Here is a 17,256-nt window from a genome sequence, read left to right on the forward strand (position 1 = left end):
GTTATGAAAATGTAGACAAGAAATGTTCAATTTGTAATTTAGATCTTAAAAAAAAAAAAACGAAATAGGATGTCTCAGCTAGCAAAATTGGTAATTTGTACATTGATTAACAGACGTTGAATGAATATAAAAAGATGAATTTTGCTAGCTGGTACTTCATTGCGAAAACATGCTACATGATGCGTAGTAATACCTCACTTTATACGCTTAACGACGTTGAAAAGACGTAAAAAAGGCTAATTAGTAATTATGCCAGCTGGAATCAGACAAACCTTTTCCTGGTTTGAGGATTTTCCGTTATTGGTTTTTGGCGAGTCCGTTTTCTTCACATAGGCCAAGTAGTCTGGATTGATGTCTATTGGTTGCATCACATCATCTTCCTCTTTTGAACTCATTTTTTCTTCAAGATGATTAAAAACATGGTCGTCTTCTGACAAAATTTGTGAATCACTTTCCGTCGAAAAGTTAAAACAAGGATCAACAGAAGTGCAAGGATCAACGGAAGTCCAAGGATAACTCAGGAGGATCATACTCTTGTGCAAGGAAAGAAAGGACCACGTGCCAGAAGACTTATTGTCCATGTCGGACTTCAAAGAGTCTTTTGTCGTTTCATCTTTTGTTACAAGATCAGAAATAGAGAGGCGATGAGATGTGGTCATTGGCTGGAGAGATGAAGAGCAATCGTTGCAGTTTATAGGACGTTGGCTTGGATTGATCAACTGACAACACACAGCTAGGACGATGCGGAGGTACAGGTCGTAACAGGATCCTGCAAACTAAAACAAAAAGTTGGATAAAACAAAGATCAAGCTGAAAGAAACAAAGATCAAGTGGAATGAAACAAAAATCAAGTGGAATGAAACAAAAATCAAGTGGAATGAAACAAAAATCAAGTGGAATGAAACAAAAATCAAGTGGAATGAAACAAAAATCAAGTGGAATGAAACAAAAATCAAGTGGAATGAAACAAAGATCAAGCTAGATGAAAAAAGATCAAGCTGGAAAAAAACACAGATCAAGCTACAGCAAACGGGGTAAGAATTAATGTGGGACTGAAAATTTACTGTTTAGAGAGGTTTTGTATGTTTAGTGATTAAAGATGTTCATTCTTTGAACTTCACTCATAAAAGTGAGGTCAATATTAATGGTTGTCGCAAACCGATAAAGATCGTTTATTGAAACAACAGCTATCAATTTCTATTTACTTGATAAAGATTGGCGGCGTTGTAAAACTTTCCCAGTTTTTGAACCAAACGCTGCAGATCATGGTGAGCATCAAAGTTCCGAGAAGCCACAAAACACTTGGCAACGCTGACGCACAGCTCGTATATCTGAGGAATACAGGAAAGTTTTTAAGTCAATCCCAGACAGCAAATCCGTCATTTTTTAGATTAGTTCAACGTCTGCGCAGGTTAAGGAGTTGGCATCTGCGTGAGACTGCCGAATTCAACAATAAAGCAAGAGCTTGGGTGGAGAATGGAGATCTGGGCTTCGGCCATGTGACACACGATAAAAACAAGCCATTGGGACAAATCGTACTTGTAAAACTGTATGCTGAAAGTTACAAAAAGTAAAACAAAATTGAGGAGAAAAGGCCTTTCTTTAAATTCTTACCCCAGCTTGTTGGTGACGGTTTTTCAATAAGTGAATAAATCAGGGGCATGATAACGCTAGCTATATCAAAAAAAGATGAAATGTGAATTTTGAAGATTAGTATCAGGACGGTTTCAATGCCTGATGTTTACCTCTGGGCTTCATATGAGGTGTCTTTTACGCAATGCGTATAACCAAAGCAAACTTTCAGGAAAAACGGCAAACACATTTGAAAAGGCAAAATTAGCTTCATACTTGATACGAAGCATCGAAGATGAGATTCTCAATATACTAACTAAGACTTTGATAAAATAGAGTGAAGTAGCTAGTTTCTTGTCTATTGGCGGCCCTTACTTCGGCAACTTGTGCAGATATCAACCAACGTAAAATGTGACTGCTTACACATAAAAGCATAAAGCTACAACGATATATCAGAGAGCGCAGACCGGACGCAGTACAAAGGTGACAGACCTGTGAAGAACTGATGAGATTGAAAAGTGCCTGGTTTTGTCGTGTGGCATGGATTGGTGTGTTCACATCGTTCAATGAGGTAGAATGTAGGGAAGCTGTTTCACCTGCACCAATACGAGTTCATTAACTACACCTGCAGAATGAATCAACCTCAACAAACCAAAAGGAAATGATTTTCAAACCAAATTTCAGGGAAGAACGTCTTTACAATGCCAACGTACTTGAACATTCTTTGCCACCTGAAGATGGTTGCTTGGGGACATGTTGCCATGGCGACCGGGAGTTTCCAAACAGCAGAAATTCGATGCATTTTAAAAGGAGACTCACGGTGGAAATATCACAAGCTAACTCGCATAGTAAGATTCTGCAATGTTTGAAATAACTTGATAAACATGAAACTTGTTTGCATATCAGGGGGTTTAGTGGTTTCTATAGTAACCTTATAATACAATTTGGGTAGAGAGGTAACTTTTTTAAACCATACACAAACATAACCCAGCAACAACACTGCATTTAACATTATAAAAACAAAAAAACAAAAAGCTAACATTTTCGGCTAGTCATACAGCCCTTTATAGGCTTGAAAAGGGCTGTATGACTAGCCGAAAACGTTAGCTTATTGTTTTTGTTTTTATAATGGTAAGTATAGTATTGTTGCTGGGTTATGTCTGTCTATAGTAACCGGATAGAAGATAAATTTCTGAAACTTGAAAACAACCGTTGTCACAGAGCAAGGTATATCTGCGATGCAGCTACAGCGCTAAAACACATTGCTGTTTTTTATAATTTGAACTTTAAGTGTGTTTCGCGGTTTTTGTCACGTATTTTTACCACAATAATCCAATATAGAAAGTTTTCAAGCTTAAACAAAATGTTTTAAAATAATTTAATTGCTTCAAACATCGTACCTGGATTGGAGTTCACTTGAAGAAACTAAGGACGATATATAAACCTCCTGATGAGGGATGCTTCTGTGCGGGTGGTGAAATGACGATGATTGAAACACCTGGACAATGCAGCCCAGTTACAAATTGAATGTAAGCAGCTTTAGTTCTATGAACCATAAACTACACCAGTCAGATACAAACTTTTCGTTTTCTTCAATTCGACGTAAAATGACATGAAATGGTTATAAAAATTACACGTTGTTGCTAATTCGAAGTTTTGTATAGATAAGAATGTGTATTTCATGATTTTCCTATTGGGAAATAATTGGAAAAGCTTAGGTTTATTACTTAGCTAGCTTTTACTTTTTAACGAAAAAATGACAGGTTAAAAGTCGGTGGCATTTATATCCCCAAGGTAATAGTCCCGTAACCATCATTGTTTCACGATAAAATTGGAACATAAAACTTCCCGTATAAGAAGTGCTTTTTCAGAGGGATTGCGCATGCAAATATTTCGACCACCTATGACCGCACTTGATGTGAAGTTTTTCTCTATCAATGCGACAGAATTTCATAATTGCGACAAGACCGAATTTCTGCACACCTGGTATAAACATTTAAACAACCCTTTCGGAAAGTAGATTATTTTTAACATTGATACAAGTAAATCAACGTAAAAAGCACTGATTTGTTGGTTTTGCTTGCAAGTCATCTCACCCTTTCCAAACAAGAAGAATCACAAAACCAGGAATCGGTTTCCTTTACTTCGACGATCATTTCATCGAGAGTGTTGATGTTTTGCTCGTACATGGAAGTGAGCGCCAGCAACTTGGTCAACCCGTCGTCGATCAAGTACTTCACGCAATCGCATACGTCATCGATCATTGGTGACGTCATGTCTTGTCCGATGGAAGAGATGGCGTGCCTGAAAAAATTGATGGCTGAAAGTTTAAATACGTTTTTAGATGTTGGATAACGGTGTTTGGAGTGGTGAGTACCTGATGCAAGAGCAGCCTAGTTTAGCGAGAGGTTCTTTTCTGGTTTGTATGCTGGTGGTGCAAAGGTTGAGGTAGGAAATCCAAATGCAGTCAATCAAAGCTGTGTATTGGGCGTCTTGGACTTTTGAATGACTTGCTTGCAAATATCTGTCCAAGTTTGCACAAAAACAGATAATAACATCGGTGTAATGTTAATAAATTCACAATCACAAATGCAAAAGCGTCAAAACCAGGTTTTCTTTGATGCAAGCCAACTATTAATATGTATGTAATATCTGCGAGAATGTATGTCTGACTATGTCAAATGCGACAACGAGCTCTGGTCATAACAATGAGTGTTCAAAAAAAGCCAATGGATAAAATACATTAAGATGGATTAAACAAACCACTGCGAATCTGCAACCTCAGCAACACGTTTTGCTTGAAAACGAATCACCAAGCAATTAATATACATTCAGAAAAGTTGCTATTTTTACAGCAACGACGTTGAAACGATGTAACGACAAGCATCGTGGATCATGAAAGCTCACTTTATAATCGCCGCAGCAGTGATCTCCATGATGGTGCCATAGATGTGCTTGTAGCTGGCCAGCGATGACAACTGGGTGGAGGGTGGCGTGCTGTCAAGCTTCTCTAACCACGTGTACAAAGCAGGCAGACAGGAATGCAGCAGCACGTGACAAGAAAAAGTCGAGCCTAAACATCATTATGAAGTAATGAGGTTTTGCGAAGAAACGACATTTCAGAGTTTAAACACGCAGTTCCTGTGCAAAAAGAACGAATTGAATGTTCTTTCAAATAGCCTGGTTTGTCCATCCATACTGATGTTCTAATTGAGAGGACAGCGACTTTGCTCAATAACTTCCGTTGTTTTTATGTTGCTTTACGTCAGAGGTCGGCAACCTTTTTCTAACAGCGGGCTAAAACAAGACTTTACATGGCCTTGGCGGGCCGTAGCCTAACTAATACTAGGGGGGGGAGGGGGTAATTTTAATTTCTAGTTTAACCCTGATTTTAAGATACAGCAATACATTTTAAGACCTCTAGAAAAAAATTGAAATTGAAAACCATCACATTCAATCAAACCAAATCACCCATCATGAAAACTACTTGTCGCGTAAAATTGTCTTGGAGTCACTTTTTGTTTATGGTATTTAAAGTTAAATATTATTTACTGCTGTACTAAAACACGTTAATCATGTTGCAAGACAGCTGCAAACAGTTTTTCTGGTCTTGGTTTGTCGTAAAACACGGGAAAGTGGTCATGTTGATTTGTGCGCATGACTACGTGCATGCGCAAAGCGTACCGAAAATACAGATATTCTGTATTGAAGAAATAGAGGATAGGCTACCACATCAAACGGCTGTCAATGTTAAAAACGACCGATTTGCTGTCTGGATTGTCCAAACCAGTTTTGACATACCGACGGTGTTCTCTGAGCTCTCTAGAAGCTTGCAAAATAACTCCAGCACGGCAGGTTGCACGAAGCTAGACGTCGTTGATGCACGAGAGAGCAAGCCATCCATGAGCGCAAACCAAGCGTGAAGCAAACCAGTTTCATCTGTGAATCCCACAGGTGCTGCTGTATCGCACCTGTCCTCTAAAAGTTTGATTAGAATTAGGTCCATGCGAAAAGAGCGTCACAGTACAAGAACCAAATCGTTACAAAGCAAATGATTGGAAATCTTGAAGCTCGTCGACGCGTATGTCAGAAATGAATGAACCCAGAGAGCAAATCAACAATTTTTTGCATTAATTCAACGTCTGCAGACTTTATCACGTCTGCAGACGTTGAATCAATAGTAAAACCGGCTGATTTGTTGTCTGGGAACGTAGCAAACTAACATACAAAAATAAAGTAGTTACGGGACAGGGTATAAGTCTATTGATTGATTATGTCGACCCATCTCTATATAAGAGATACCGAATTAACCTGCAATAGCGTTCGTTTTCTACCTGATTTCATGAACGTAAGAATATAATCTTACCAGGAAGAGGCGTCGTGGAAAAGCACTTTTCTGCCAAAACTGCTAATTCATCGGCCATGTCATTTAAAGATTTTTCTTTCTTTATCCATCTTCGGGAAGTTAAGTTTCTCCAAAGCTGGCCTCCTCCTTGGAAATAGTTTCAATAAATCTTTACTAAAACGATGCACCCAACTCTTCAAACAAAGAAACTGCAAGATCAAGCGACGCCAGTTCGAAGAGTGCGCTTGAGCAACGCATTTTAAGGCAGTCCTCCGATCTCTGTTCAGTAGATAGAATATTTCACAGACAATACCACTTCAACGACCCTCTGTCAATATCGGTAACCCGCATGCGTCAGTGGTTTAAAGCTGCTACAAGTACGAAAAACTGCCAGGATTAAGCTTCCAAAGAGGCTTTCTCAGTCAGAGGATAGAAATTATCACAATCAATCGATTATTGTAAGTATTCGTTCATACTTTATTATTGATAAATGTGAAAATAAACAAAGTAATTTATAACATTCCGTCTGAGAGAAATATGTCAAAGTCGCTTGTCCTTCCATAAGGGTCGGGCTATTACAAGCTATCGCTTACGCACACTTGCCAAGGTCTTATAAAACAAAAATCCACAGGTACTGACCAGAAGTCGAGGGAGTGACGTCTATTTGGTTGAAACGAGTGAACTTCTCCTCACATCGGTTGCTGTATATTTGGCCCAGAGTGTTGCTGGCTTCTTCTAGATATCTAAGTGAAAAGTATTACTAGAATAAGTCACCTAACAAAATCTGTCCTTTTGACATTTACGAGCATGCACGCCAATTCAAACATTGTTAAACTTGGATGTTGTTGCCGTAGAAACAGAAGATTCAAAATGTTGAAATTCTACAGATTTGTTAGTTCTTGCTAAGCCTACGTTGACCTTACGCGAGCAGAAAATAATTTCATCAATCGTAATTGGTCGTTCACAAAATCGTTCCAAAGTTGATAGAAGTAGTTATCAGGATTGTGGAGTCGAAGTATTTGGCGTGTCCGAAGTCGGCGTCGTTAAAAATAAATCCGATTCCGACTTCATACACACGATGGACAATAATTTTTTTGTTTGCAATCTTTTTCAAAATATTGTTTCTTGTTCTCTGTATTGCGCTCTAAAATTTTATCACAAAATAGAAATGTTTGTTCTTGTCAGTTTTTGTGAATGTAACCGTTTCAATTTCGATCACAATTTTAGTGAAATTAAATTTAAAAAATAATAAAGGACAAAAAGAAAAAAATCTGGCAACACTGAAGACGGATTCAGCTAGTCATAAATCGAGGAGTCAGAGTCGTATATTTTTCGCCCAACTCTACAGTCTTGATAAGTTATTCCGCTTACTGAAGTGAGAATTAAAAGCAGTAAAAAATCTGATGTGTTTGCTTTATCATTCATTCAACTAAACCAAACCATCTCCACTAAACTTATCGAAAAACCAACCAAAAAAAGAAAAAAAAACTGGCAAAGACTCACCTAATGATAAATGTAGGTTGGCAAATAGCCTTTGATGCGCCGTCTGAAATTATACAACAACAAACGTAAAAACACTATCAGCAAACACAGAAGTGACGTGATTAGCTTGCATGCACTTACCTTGCAAAGTAGCGAGCATATTAAGCAGACAGTTGAAGCAATCATGAGCAGCATTGGCGAAAACTCTGGGTTCATTAGAAGCAACAAAGAAAGCATTTAGAACTTCTAAGATGGGAGAGCGGTCCTGACAAAGTAAAAATAAATAAGGTAGGTAGTCACAATTATTTCAACTTAAATTTGGAAAAACTAACATCAAATTTATAGCTTTCTTAAAGGTTTGAAACTAAAATTCTTAAAGTCTGAAGTCTAAAATAGTCTCAGAGGTCTTTTCTTAAACTTGTGAAAGTAAAATGTATCTAACACTTGACGCAGCTTACTATAATTTGTTGGTCATCTGTGACGTGTTTCAATGCGCTGAACAAAGGTCGCCATCCAGAGCAAATTTGCTTTGAACTGGTTTCAACTAGTTGACTGATGGAAGCGATGATCTGAAATGCAGGCCAACAATGCAATGTAGCAAGCAAAACTAGCAATAGCTATCCAGTGCTAACCGAGGGCAACGACTTACCAAACCTTGTACTTCCGGCACACAGTTTTCCCCTTGCATGGCGCGTTCGTACGGCTGAAGAAGTCCCTCGTTAAAATGGAAATATTTTGGTTCTTCGTCGCTCCATAGCGCCAACGGGTGCGGAGATTCAGATTCACGAAAACAGTCCAGCACGGTTGACGTGACGTCATAAATATACGTGGCGGCTTGCTTTGCCAGGTGGATGTTGGGATGGCCGAGAACCTAGTTGATCAATCGACAGATCGTTATTTTTGACCACTAAACGTAAAAAAGACGTTGACATAATGTAATTTAAACGTTATTTTTGACCATACGTAGCATTCATTTCTATATGGTATAAATGAAAAAAAACTTCCACATGCCTGTACTTTACACCTTATGTGATCTGTTTCCGCCGTACAATTTACTCGTAATCATTCTTGTATCACTTGTTCAGTTTGTGTTGTTCAGTCCGGAGTGTCGTTGCAGTTACAGTGCATAGTCAGATTTATCTTATAGCTTTCATTTATGTATAATTGTATATAGCAGATTTAAGTAATTCATGATGAGGACACATGTACATGTCGAAAACGTTTGAGTTGATTTTTTAATTTTGTTATATCTCGTTGTAATAAAACACGTTAATCTCGCTAAAGTTACTATGTTTTGTTTGTCTATGGTTCAAAAACAAAAAGTAGTGAAACTTAATTTAATATTGGCTTGACGATGACAGACGCTGCATCTCGGTAAAAACAACAAAAAAAGTCATCAGTTTCCTGCTACCTACTGGTATAACATACCTTAGCGAAATGAGGTGAAGCATAGTACCATACTCGAGACAAATGCAACAGCGGACGACTTGGTAGCCTTGCACACTTCAGTATGCACTCCCCCAGTCTGTATAGCAAGGGAGTACCCCATGTCGCGTTGGCTGTAACGCAATAAAGATTGATGAATTAATTACAAAACCAAATTGATTAATTGTACCCCAACCAATGATGATGTTGATGAAACCATTTCTATTGCAAGTTGCTTCAACGTAAAAACAGGTTGTTAGAATATAGAAACTTTCGTTAAAAAGATAGTAAAAAACTCACCTAGATCAGAAGTCTTGGAAAACAGTTGGTGGTGAGAGGCAAGACACAAGGACCATACGAACTGAGTGAGATTTTCCAAGTCCAAGCTCGATGCTGCCTAAAGACGTTCATAAAACATGACGTTAAAACTGCGTATGGAAGCACACTTGCTTTGCTGTGTCACGATCACACAAAGCGAAGTAACACCCCAGAGCTCAGCTCCATTGAAAAAACAGTCGCGAGTTGTTTCAGCAAAGTTATTTGATGTGATAGAATTAGATGATAATACTTTTGCAATTACTGCATTTTAGATTTAGACTTCCAATGAAGGCAGTTTGGAAATCAAAACTTGTACATTGAAATTTCCAACTGCACAAAAGTTGCAAACTCTGATGCATTGTTGGCATAATACACAGCTGGCTTTTCGGTTCTCTTTGCATCCACATAGCAATATACTGCACAGTTGATTTCGCTGTTGTCTTTGCTTTCTATGACATATGCATTTACTGCATAAGAATAAAGTGACAATTTCAATGCTTATTGTGGACTGAAAAACATAAATTCCATCAATAAATAGAAAAACAAAATAGAAAACCTGTTCGAAAATTCTGTCCATATTTCTGGAGAGAGCATATATCGCCTTTGCGGAGCGGGCGGAGGTTAGGAAGCCCATGCTGGTGGATTGTGCTACACCGGTCGACATGCTGTTCCATGTCACATCAATTCTGTTCTCCTGAAAAGCAAATAGAACAAACATGAAATCAAGCGCCAATATGTATTGTACGTACGTGGGGTGTTGTTCTAAGAAAACTGCCAAATCGAAGAAATTTGGTGAAAAATTATCAACTTGGCAAAGTGGCAAACACAATGAAGATTGTATGCGACTGCTAATCTGCAGCTAACTATGGGGATAAGTATTGATGAGGCAATTAATGAAAAAGAAAGTGTTGAATAACTAGCGATAATAATAGTACAGTAGAATTCGTCAGTTCTTATTCGTCAGTCAGGGTTGCATAGATAATAAGGTTGAACTGTTTGCATAATTCGTCAGTTCGCCTAATTTGTCGTTTTCTTCTAATCTCCTTGAGGTGACGAATTAGGCGAATTCTGTATATATTCACAGTAGTGTAAATAAACAATAATTTTGATACTGCGCTGCAACAAACACATTTCAAAGAATTGGAACTGATGCATGCTAATGCGGAAGTAATGGTTTACATTAATAAGGTCGGCAATGGTCACGTTCTGTAGATCCGAGGTTTTGAATTCCTCTCCATAGTTGTGGAAGTTCGGAGAGTCGTCGTAGAAGAACATGCGGTCCAGATACGATATGTACGACACCACTCTGCAACGGCAAACAACTTATTTAGAATAGTATAACTATAAGAGAAAAGTAAGTTTGAAATAGCACAGGGAGACAACAAAATGATGGGATTGGATGGCAATACTTAAACAATACAATAAAGTAACAGGCTAACATACAGATTGCAGTATTCGAGTTTATCATGTCAGTTTATTGTATTCTAAAAAAATTTCATTAAATCCAATTAGTTGCCAATCATCAGCCTGTGGTATTTATTTAGATTGAATTTGTGACTACGCTCACACCGTCATATCAATGCAAATCACTCTTTTTTTCTTTTTTGGATATTACAACGATGCTCGAGTTACATTTTCGGTCAAAGCGTGCAGCCGTGCAGCCGAATTTTTAAGATATAGTTGTACGGTACCGTGAGTGGAAAAAGGTTGCGGTGGATTGCCCATCGCAGAGTCCTACAGCACAACAGCAAGACTGAAGATAATGAAAGGGAATTTTAAACCCTTAAACTTCACTTAAGACTGAAACCTAACCCTAACGCAGATCATCATTCTAACCTGAAAATAGTTTCCCAGCACTTGGATGAGCTTCTGCCAACCTGAAGCGCAACGTTGAGAGCACAATCCATGCAAAGGACGTGGCTGATGTGGAGTCGGAGGTGGCATTCTTCCTTCGTGTCTGAAAGTAATCAACTTGTAACTTATACAAGGATTTTATGTCAGTTTAACGTTGCATGAGCAGCACTTCAAGATATTCAGTTGCTGTCTATTTGAAAGCAACTGTTAGTGCATTGTCACGTTGCAATATTCACTTCGATGTGATGACAGCTGATTTGCTGTCCACTGCATTGGACAAATAAATCAATACCACACAAAAACCGAAAATCGCAGTAACGTTGTTTTTGCATCACTGCAAATCTAATTACATGAAATGCAGATATCGAGTAAAAATCATTCCATTAATTATTTAGAAACTCATTTCTTGTTCGTAATTAACTAAATCAGCGCAATTTTCGATTAGATCCGTTGTTTTTGTGCCAGCAGAAAAGCAAATCCATTTCTCGTACCAGTTGGTTCGTTTGAATGATTGTAAGTGCAGGAGTAGCTCTTCGGGACACACGCCTCCACCATGCGAGATAGCACGGTGTTTGAGTAGTCGTAGAGGCCTGCAATGAAGACTTCATAAACTCGTTTCTTCACGTTAAACTAACGTTTTCAGACGTCAAACCAATAAAAAAAGTTGTCAGTTCTAAGATCTCCGATTTTACAAGTAAAACAGGAGCATTGTTATTTTACGATTTGTTATTTTATTTCATGGTTTGGAAAGGTACAATGCTGAGATGAAACACGTGAAAATAATAATCAAGATCAGGAGTAGTAAAACCTAATTTCTGTCACTTTTACTGCTTTAACCAGACTTCCTGGCGAGTTCTTTAGGTAAGCTGAAATTTTAGAGTTATTTTTTCGTATTTATTGCTTTTGTGTCTGCATAAACAATGTAGAATTTTGTATTGTTGCTTAGTTTAAAACTGTGGTACAATAAACTCTTTGCCAAAGCTAGTCACAAAAGCGACCAAACAACATCAAGTATATATAACTTCAACGTAAATATACGACTTACGGAGGTCACAGCACAGCTTGAAGGTCATTCTCAGGGCGTCCAGGCTCAATATGATGCAATCTCTTTCTTTTTCGTTGCGTACTCGAAGAGAAGAAGGGGACAGAATGAGAAAGAGAGAAATCGAAAGGTCATCCTTGCCATCCAAAACGTTGATCAGAGGATATTGAAGAGTTTGTAGTAAATCGTACCAAACAGAAATCACAATCTGTCTGGAAAACTCACAGCCTAAAAGATACAAAAAAATCAAGAGCCTGAAAAACGACATCAAAATTTACGTTTTTTAAACAGTTTAAATTTACAAAAAAAAAAAATTTAAGACATTCCTAGTGTCAACATTCATCCGACCAGCAGAACTTGAAAACTAAAAGTGAAAAAGCGTTTGAGGAAAAATATTAAGACAAAATACCTGCTTTGACGAACGACTGTGGATCAGAAATTTTATCGATGTTTTCATCATTCAATACTGCGTTGTGATCAAGGCCATCAATTTCTAAAATCACATATTAAACTTTACCCACAGAACAGAGCAGTGTGTACAACTCTGAAATGGTCGTGACGGTCTCATTCGTATAAAACTCTTCCAATCATTGATGCAAGGTTGGAATGCAATATGCGGTTTGGTAATGATAAACAAGAATAACCTCAGCTAGCAAAATCCGCTGTTTTACGGTAATTCAATATTTTCAGAAGTAATGTAAAAAAAACGGCTTTCGCCAGCTGAGTTGGGCCTCATGCAGTTGAAAGGTTGTTGCGATGTTGAAACGATGGCAACTTTTGTTAGCTGATAGATCCTGATAATTGAGGGGATTGGAGGACTGCTGGACTTCACAGTCCAATAACAGCAATATAATTTTAAGTGTGTGATTTACGAGTACACTACGGTAATTCAATCCTTTTGTTCTTAGAAATTCTCAAAAAAACAACAAAAAAACATTAAAAATCACAAATGGGACGCAAGCTGTGCAACGTTAATTAGCTCTAATTTTGTGATTTTAACTACCGGAAATCATATTTTTATAGTTAATTTTTACCATTTCATATTTTATTTGCTTTATATTGCTGCTCCTTGATGCAAAGCAGTCTGTGTAGCTTCCAGTTAAAATAAAAAAAGCTAACATACCAGTTGAAGTAAGCGAATTATGGTGCTTCGTCATGCATAGTCTGGATAATTTACTTCAGTAACCTCCACTGACCTGCAAGCACCTCTATCAAACGTGGGATATTATTCTGCTCTTTGCTACAAGGAATGTTTTCGAACAAGTCTGTGATTATGATTTGACGGAACGTCTCTGATAGCCATGTCTTACTTAAGTAGATTCCTGTGGATTGCTGGTAGGATACCCACTGGCTCTAGAAAGCAGAAAAGACTTTGACTTATTGACTCTCTCTAGGCTTCATTTCATAATAAGTCGACTACAGCAAAGCGCACTTAGAACGTTAAAATAGCGAAGGTCTCCATTGGTGATTCCATAAACAGCAATTTAAGCATGGTATTGAGTAGCCCAAGCAGCAAACCCAGACGGAAAAATCCGTCAATTTTACATTTTACTTCAATTCTTCAATTTTACATTGATTCAACGTCTGCAGACGTTGAGCCAACATACACATGTTGCTAACTGACCGACCAGTGGTATGAAGTGAAAATACCAGCAATAAGATTTTATTTTACGTTCATGCGACCGATAAAACATTCAGTCAGGAAGGTCATTGTTGCCCAACAGTTGTACTAAAACATAAAGCATCATATAATAGCCCGTTGTTAACTTATGTACCTTCACACAAGGTAGCCGAGAGCCGGTCCCGTCGTAATGGCCGCAAAGTTTCAGTCTCAAACTTAACAGCAGCACAGAGTACGAGAGCGCATACAAGCTGTTAGCTTGGACAGACATCTTCTCCATTCTCCAAGTTTCATAGATTTCTGAAATTGATCAGTATGGTACAGAATAAAACCACAGTACAAAATTGTATGTTTCGATACTTAAAGATATAGAACAGAGCATGGCAACGAAAAGAGAACATTTTAACTAATCGGCCAACAAACAGCAGCACTATCACAAAGCATTGCGGAAATTGATCCCTTAAAGGAGGGCAGAGTGAGAGGGGAGCTTACTAAAGTAGCCATACCTGAACAAAAAGAAGATGCAGCTTTTTGTAGGGTTTGGTCTATGGTGGCCACATCTTTGCATGAGACAAGCTCAGGCAAAATAGACTTGATCGAAGAAAAATGTCTCCGGGCAAGAATGCTATTTTTCGTGCTCTCTGGAACTAATCATAAAACGTGCTTGAAAATTTAATGTTGATAAAGTTTAAAAGCAAAACGTACATTTTCAAGATCAAATTTATTTCAATTGAATACCGCAGGTAGAGTAAACATCCCGCAATGCAAGCTTGCATATATGTTCTGAAATTGATTGCAGAACAGAAAATAAATTTTCTTTGCATAATTTATAACGACATGAAAGGTGACTTCCACTCATACCCGATTATCTCAGTTTAAAATAACACAATTGACGTTTTGGACAAACAGACCAATGATTTCTTCTTAAATAGCAAAGAACAATGAAAAAAACTTTAAAGATGTTGATCCACTGTGATTAAGTTTGTGAAACCAAGAGTACGGAATTAGAAAGAGGAGTCTTCACTAAAGATATTAAAAATATATATTCTATTAAAAGATTAAAGGTATCTAGATATGAGAAACCGTGTTATTTCAGCTCTGCATGCAAACTTCGGTCATGAAAAACATACAACCAAAAATAGAAGAGAAACATACAATCATTAATTGAGATTGTAGACTCTTGGTTGGGAAGAGCAATGTCTTCAATGTACTTGTTGATGTCTTCGTCTGATTCTGCTTCCTGAAATAACAAAGATGAGTTTATCATCAATTATGCATCAAAAGAAAGAGTTTTCTCAGAATATGCAAACTTTTAAGAACGCAGACTAGAAAAATACAAACAAGCATTGAGCTAGCTACTATACGACATGTATACTACACAGCTAAGCAAATATGACAACCAGAAAGTTGGTACAAATATAGGGCTGTAACCTCAACATAGAATATCAATGACAGTTTGGCAGAGGACTGTTGCTTTCCGGGCGAAACACGTATCTATCGCTGTCAATTCTTGCTGCACTCGACTGCCGAGAAAGAGAGGACTGTTGATCGCGCAATAATAACAGTTGCCTCGCACTAACGGTAAGCTATTGAAAAGGTCACACACCCAGCTGTGCTTGCACAGATATTAGTTTTTACGCAATTATTTCAACATGTCGTAAACCTGAGAGTGGTCAGATGCAGTTAAGGTTGAGTTCGGTGAATTCTCTTCACTTTTAGTGGATTGGTCACCAGAGCGTGACGGAGATGGAATATATTTTATCAAACCAAATATGTCTGATGATTTTTCTGGAAGTAAAAAAACACATTTTTTTATTCGTTTAATTTTGGATACAGTTGAAACAAGCCTTGTTTTTGTTATTTTGTCCAAACGTTTGTAAATAAAACACATCTGATGATATTTCATCTGAGTGAAACAAAACTACTTTTTGAAATAGACAATGCACAGACGTGTATAACTTCTCCGCAATAAGACCGTATTGATAAATGCGCTGGAGTATGGTAGCGATTTATCATGCAAAATTATGCTTCATATTAGAAAAAGTGGTTGCTGCTTGGGTGATGTTAATGCAGAAACCGCATCTACCTACTCGCAATCTCACGGTAGGCAATGCAACATACGGTTTCAGGTGGACAATTAATCAATCAAGTAACGGAAATCGCCTTTCTATGACATCATTGCACGTGTGAGGAAACTGCATGGCTGAGGTAGTTATTACGGCATTGACAAACTACAAACGAAGATGCAAAACTAGATACTGTTTTGCTTTAAGCACAAAATCGTTGGTTGCATTAATTTATTCATTCTACTACATAATGCGAAAATGACAATTTGACAACATTGCACTAAATTTGATAAGAACCATAAGCAACTAACTGCACCTCATCACATGCAAGTGAATGACTAATTGGTAATCACATTAGTTCTACAATTTTGGTAGAGAAATGACTTTCTTTTAACCATAGACAGATAGAACTAAGCAACCACACGACATTTAACATCATATTAGAGTGAACATAAAACTATAAACTACGAACGTTTTCGGTCATACTCAAGTTAGCCCTTATCAAGTAACGAAAATAACTGATTTTACATCTACATATAAAATAAATAACTGATCTACACAATGAATTGAAAACGAAATGCACAAGAATGAAACTGCAAAGCAGAGGAGATCAGTTCATTTAGACATTAGTTCTCTCAAACGTAATTTTCCCATGCAAACTTCGATGATAAACAACAGTTATGTGATTTTTTTAATGTAAAATTCTAAAGACTTGATTGACAACTTCCTAAGTTGGTTTATACCCAGACAGCAAAATCCGTCTCTTTTGCATTGATTCAACGTCTGCAGACGTTGAATCAATGTAAAAATGACGGATTTTGCTGTCTGGGTAAAGCAACGTTTATGACATATGAACGTAAATATTTGTATACGTAAATAATGTAGTTTAAAACCACGTCAGACTTGCAAATGAATTATTTTACTTTGCAAAACGTCAGAGAATTGCTCTTCATCCTCAGCGGCAGATTGATAGCACGGTGAAGATACGGAGGAGAAAATGTCCTCCGATGATGCCCACACGTCATCCTCATTTTCCGACATGTACGAACTGAGATCAACTTTCTTGACATCATTTTCAGATATCTGGTGGCGAAGAAGTGGAGGCAACTATTAGTTTTTGGGCTGCAATGGAACTTTTCGGAATCAAATTGATGAAGTGTTATATGCAGATCAGGAACCATACCAGAAAGAGTGCAACTTAAAATAATCAGCTGACACACTGGGTACACATTTTAAAGATGTAAATATTGTGTTGATTATATCAAAAAATGTTCCACGAAAGACAGGCAGCCTCGACAACACCACTAAACCGTTATTTCCTGCAGTAAGGATAAAGAGTCTCAAAAGATCGCAAAACTGCATACGTGGAGTCATTAAAACCTCGTAGCTGCTGTGAATCGATGCAGAATAAAGCCATTATTAAGAAAATAAACTGTGAGCGTTTTTTTTTTTGATTAATAAGTTGTCATTACAGCAAAAACGTGAGCTTGGAAAGTTTTCGGATGTGCCAGACTGTTGGTGTTTCGAATAT

At 37.6% G+C, this 17,256-nt stretch overlaps 1 protein-coding gene across 1 annotated transcript in view; it reads right to left on the reverse strand.

Moving 5' to 3' along the window:
* LOC145776036 (brefeldin A-inhibited guanine nucleotide-exchange protein 3-like) overlaps positions 1-17,256 on the reverse strand; it is a 44,003-nt gene that overhangs the window by 3,864 nt on the left and 22,883 nt on the right. Inside the window, exons 13-41 of the mRNA XM_082587444.1 lie at positions 16,649-16,808; positions 15,323-15,447; positions 14,815-14,899; positions 14,166-14,306; positions 13,814-13,959; positions 13,235-13,391; positions 12,448-12,531; positions 12,042-12,266; positions 11,488-11,586; positions 10,979-11,099; positions 10,322-10,448; positions 9,699-9,836; positions 9,125-9,221; positions 8,828-8,958; positions 8,049-8,270; positions 7,858-7,968; positions 7,541-7,664; positions 7,421-7,463; positions 6,557-6,660; positions 5,939-6,064; positions 5,374-5,550; positions 4,480-4,645; positions 3,950-4,096; positions 3,669-3,876; positions 2,973-3,070; positions 2,286-2,428; positions 2,065-2,168; positions 1,206-1,331; positions 273-776 (exon numbers count right to left, since the gene is read on the reverse strand). Coding sequence (XP_082443570.1) covers positions 273-776; positions 1,206-1,331; positions 2,065-2,168; positions 2,286-2,428; positions 2,973-3,070; positions 3,669-3,876; positions 3,950-4,096; positions 4,480-4,645; positions 5,374-5,550; positions 5,939-6,064; positions 6,557-6,660; positions 7,421-7,463; positions 7,541-7,664; positions 7,858-7,968; positions 8,049-8,270; positions 8,828-8,958; positions 9,125-9,221; positions 9,699-9,836; positions 10,322-10,448; positions 10,979-11,099; positions 11,488-11,586; positions 12,042-12,266; positions 12,448-12,531; positions 13,235-13,391; positions 13,814-13,959; positions 14,166-14,306; positions 14,815-14,899; positions 15,323-15,447; positions 16,649-16,808 — 4,239 coding nt within the window. The remainder of the gene's footprint in view (positions 1-272; positions 777-1,205; positions 1,332-2,064; positions 2,169-2,285; positions 2,429-2,972; positions 3,071-3,668; positions 3,877-3,949; positions 4,097-4,479; positions 4,646-5,373; positions 5,551-5,938; positions 6,065-6,556; positions 6,661-7,420; positions 7,464-7,540; positions 7,665-7,857; positions 7,969-8,048; positions 8,271-8,827; positions 8,959-9,124; positions 9,222-9,698; positions 9,837-10,321; positions 10,449-10,978; positions 11,100-11,487; positions 11,587-12,041; positions 12,267-12,447; positions 12,532-13,234; positions 13,392-13,813; positions 13,960-14,165; positions 14,307-14,814; positions 14,900-15,322; positions 15,448-16,648; positions 16,809-17,256) is intronic.

The sequence above is a fragment of the Aplidium turbinatum genome, chromosome 8 (genome assembly GCF_918807975.1).
Source record: "Aplidium turbinatum chromosome 8, kaAplTurb1.1, whole genome shotgun sequence".
NCBI classification, from domain to species: domain Eukaryota; kingdom Metazoa; phylum Chordata; class Ascidiacea; order Aplousobranchia; family Polyclinidae; genus Aplidium; species Aplidium turbinatum.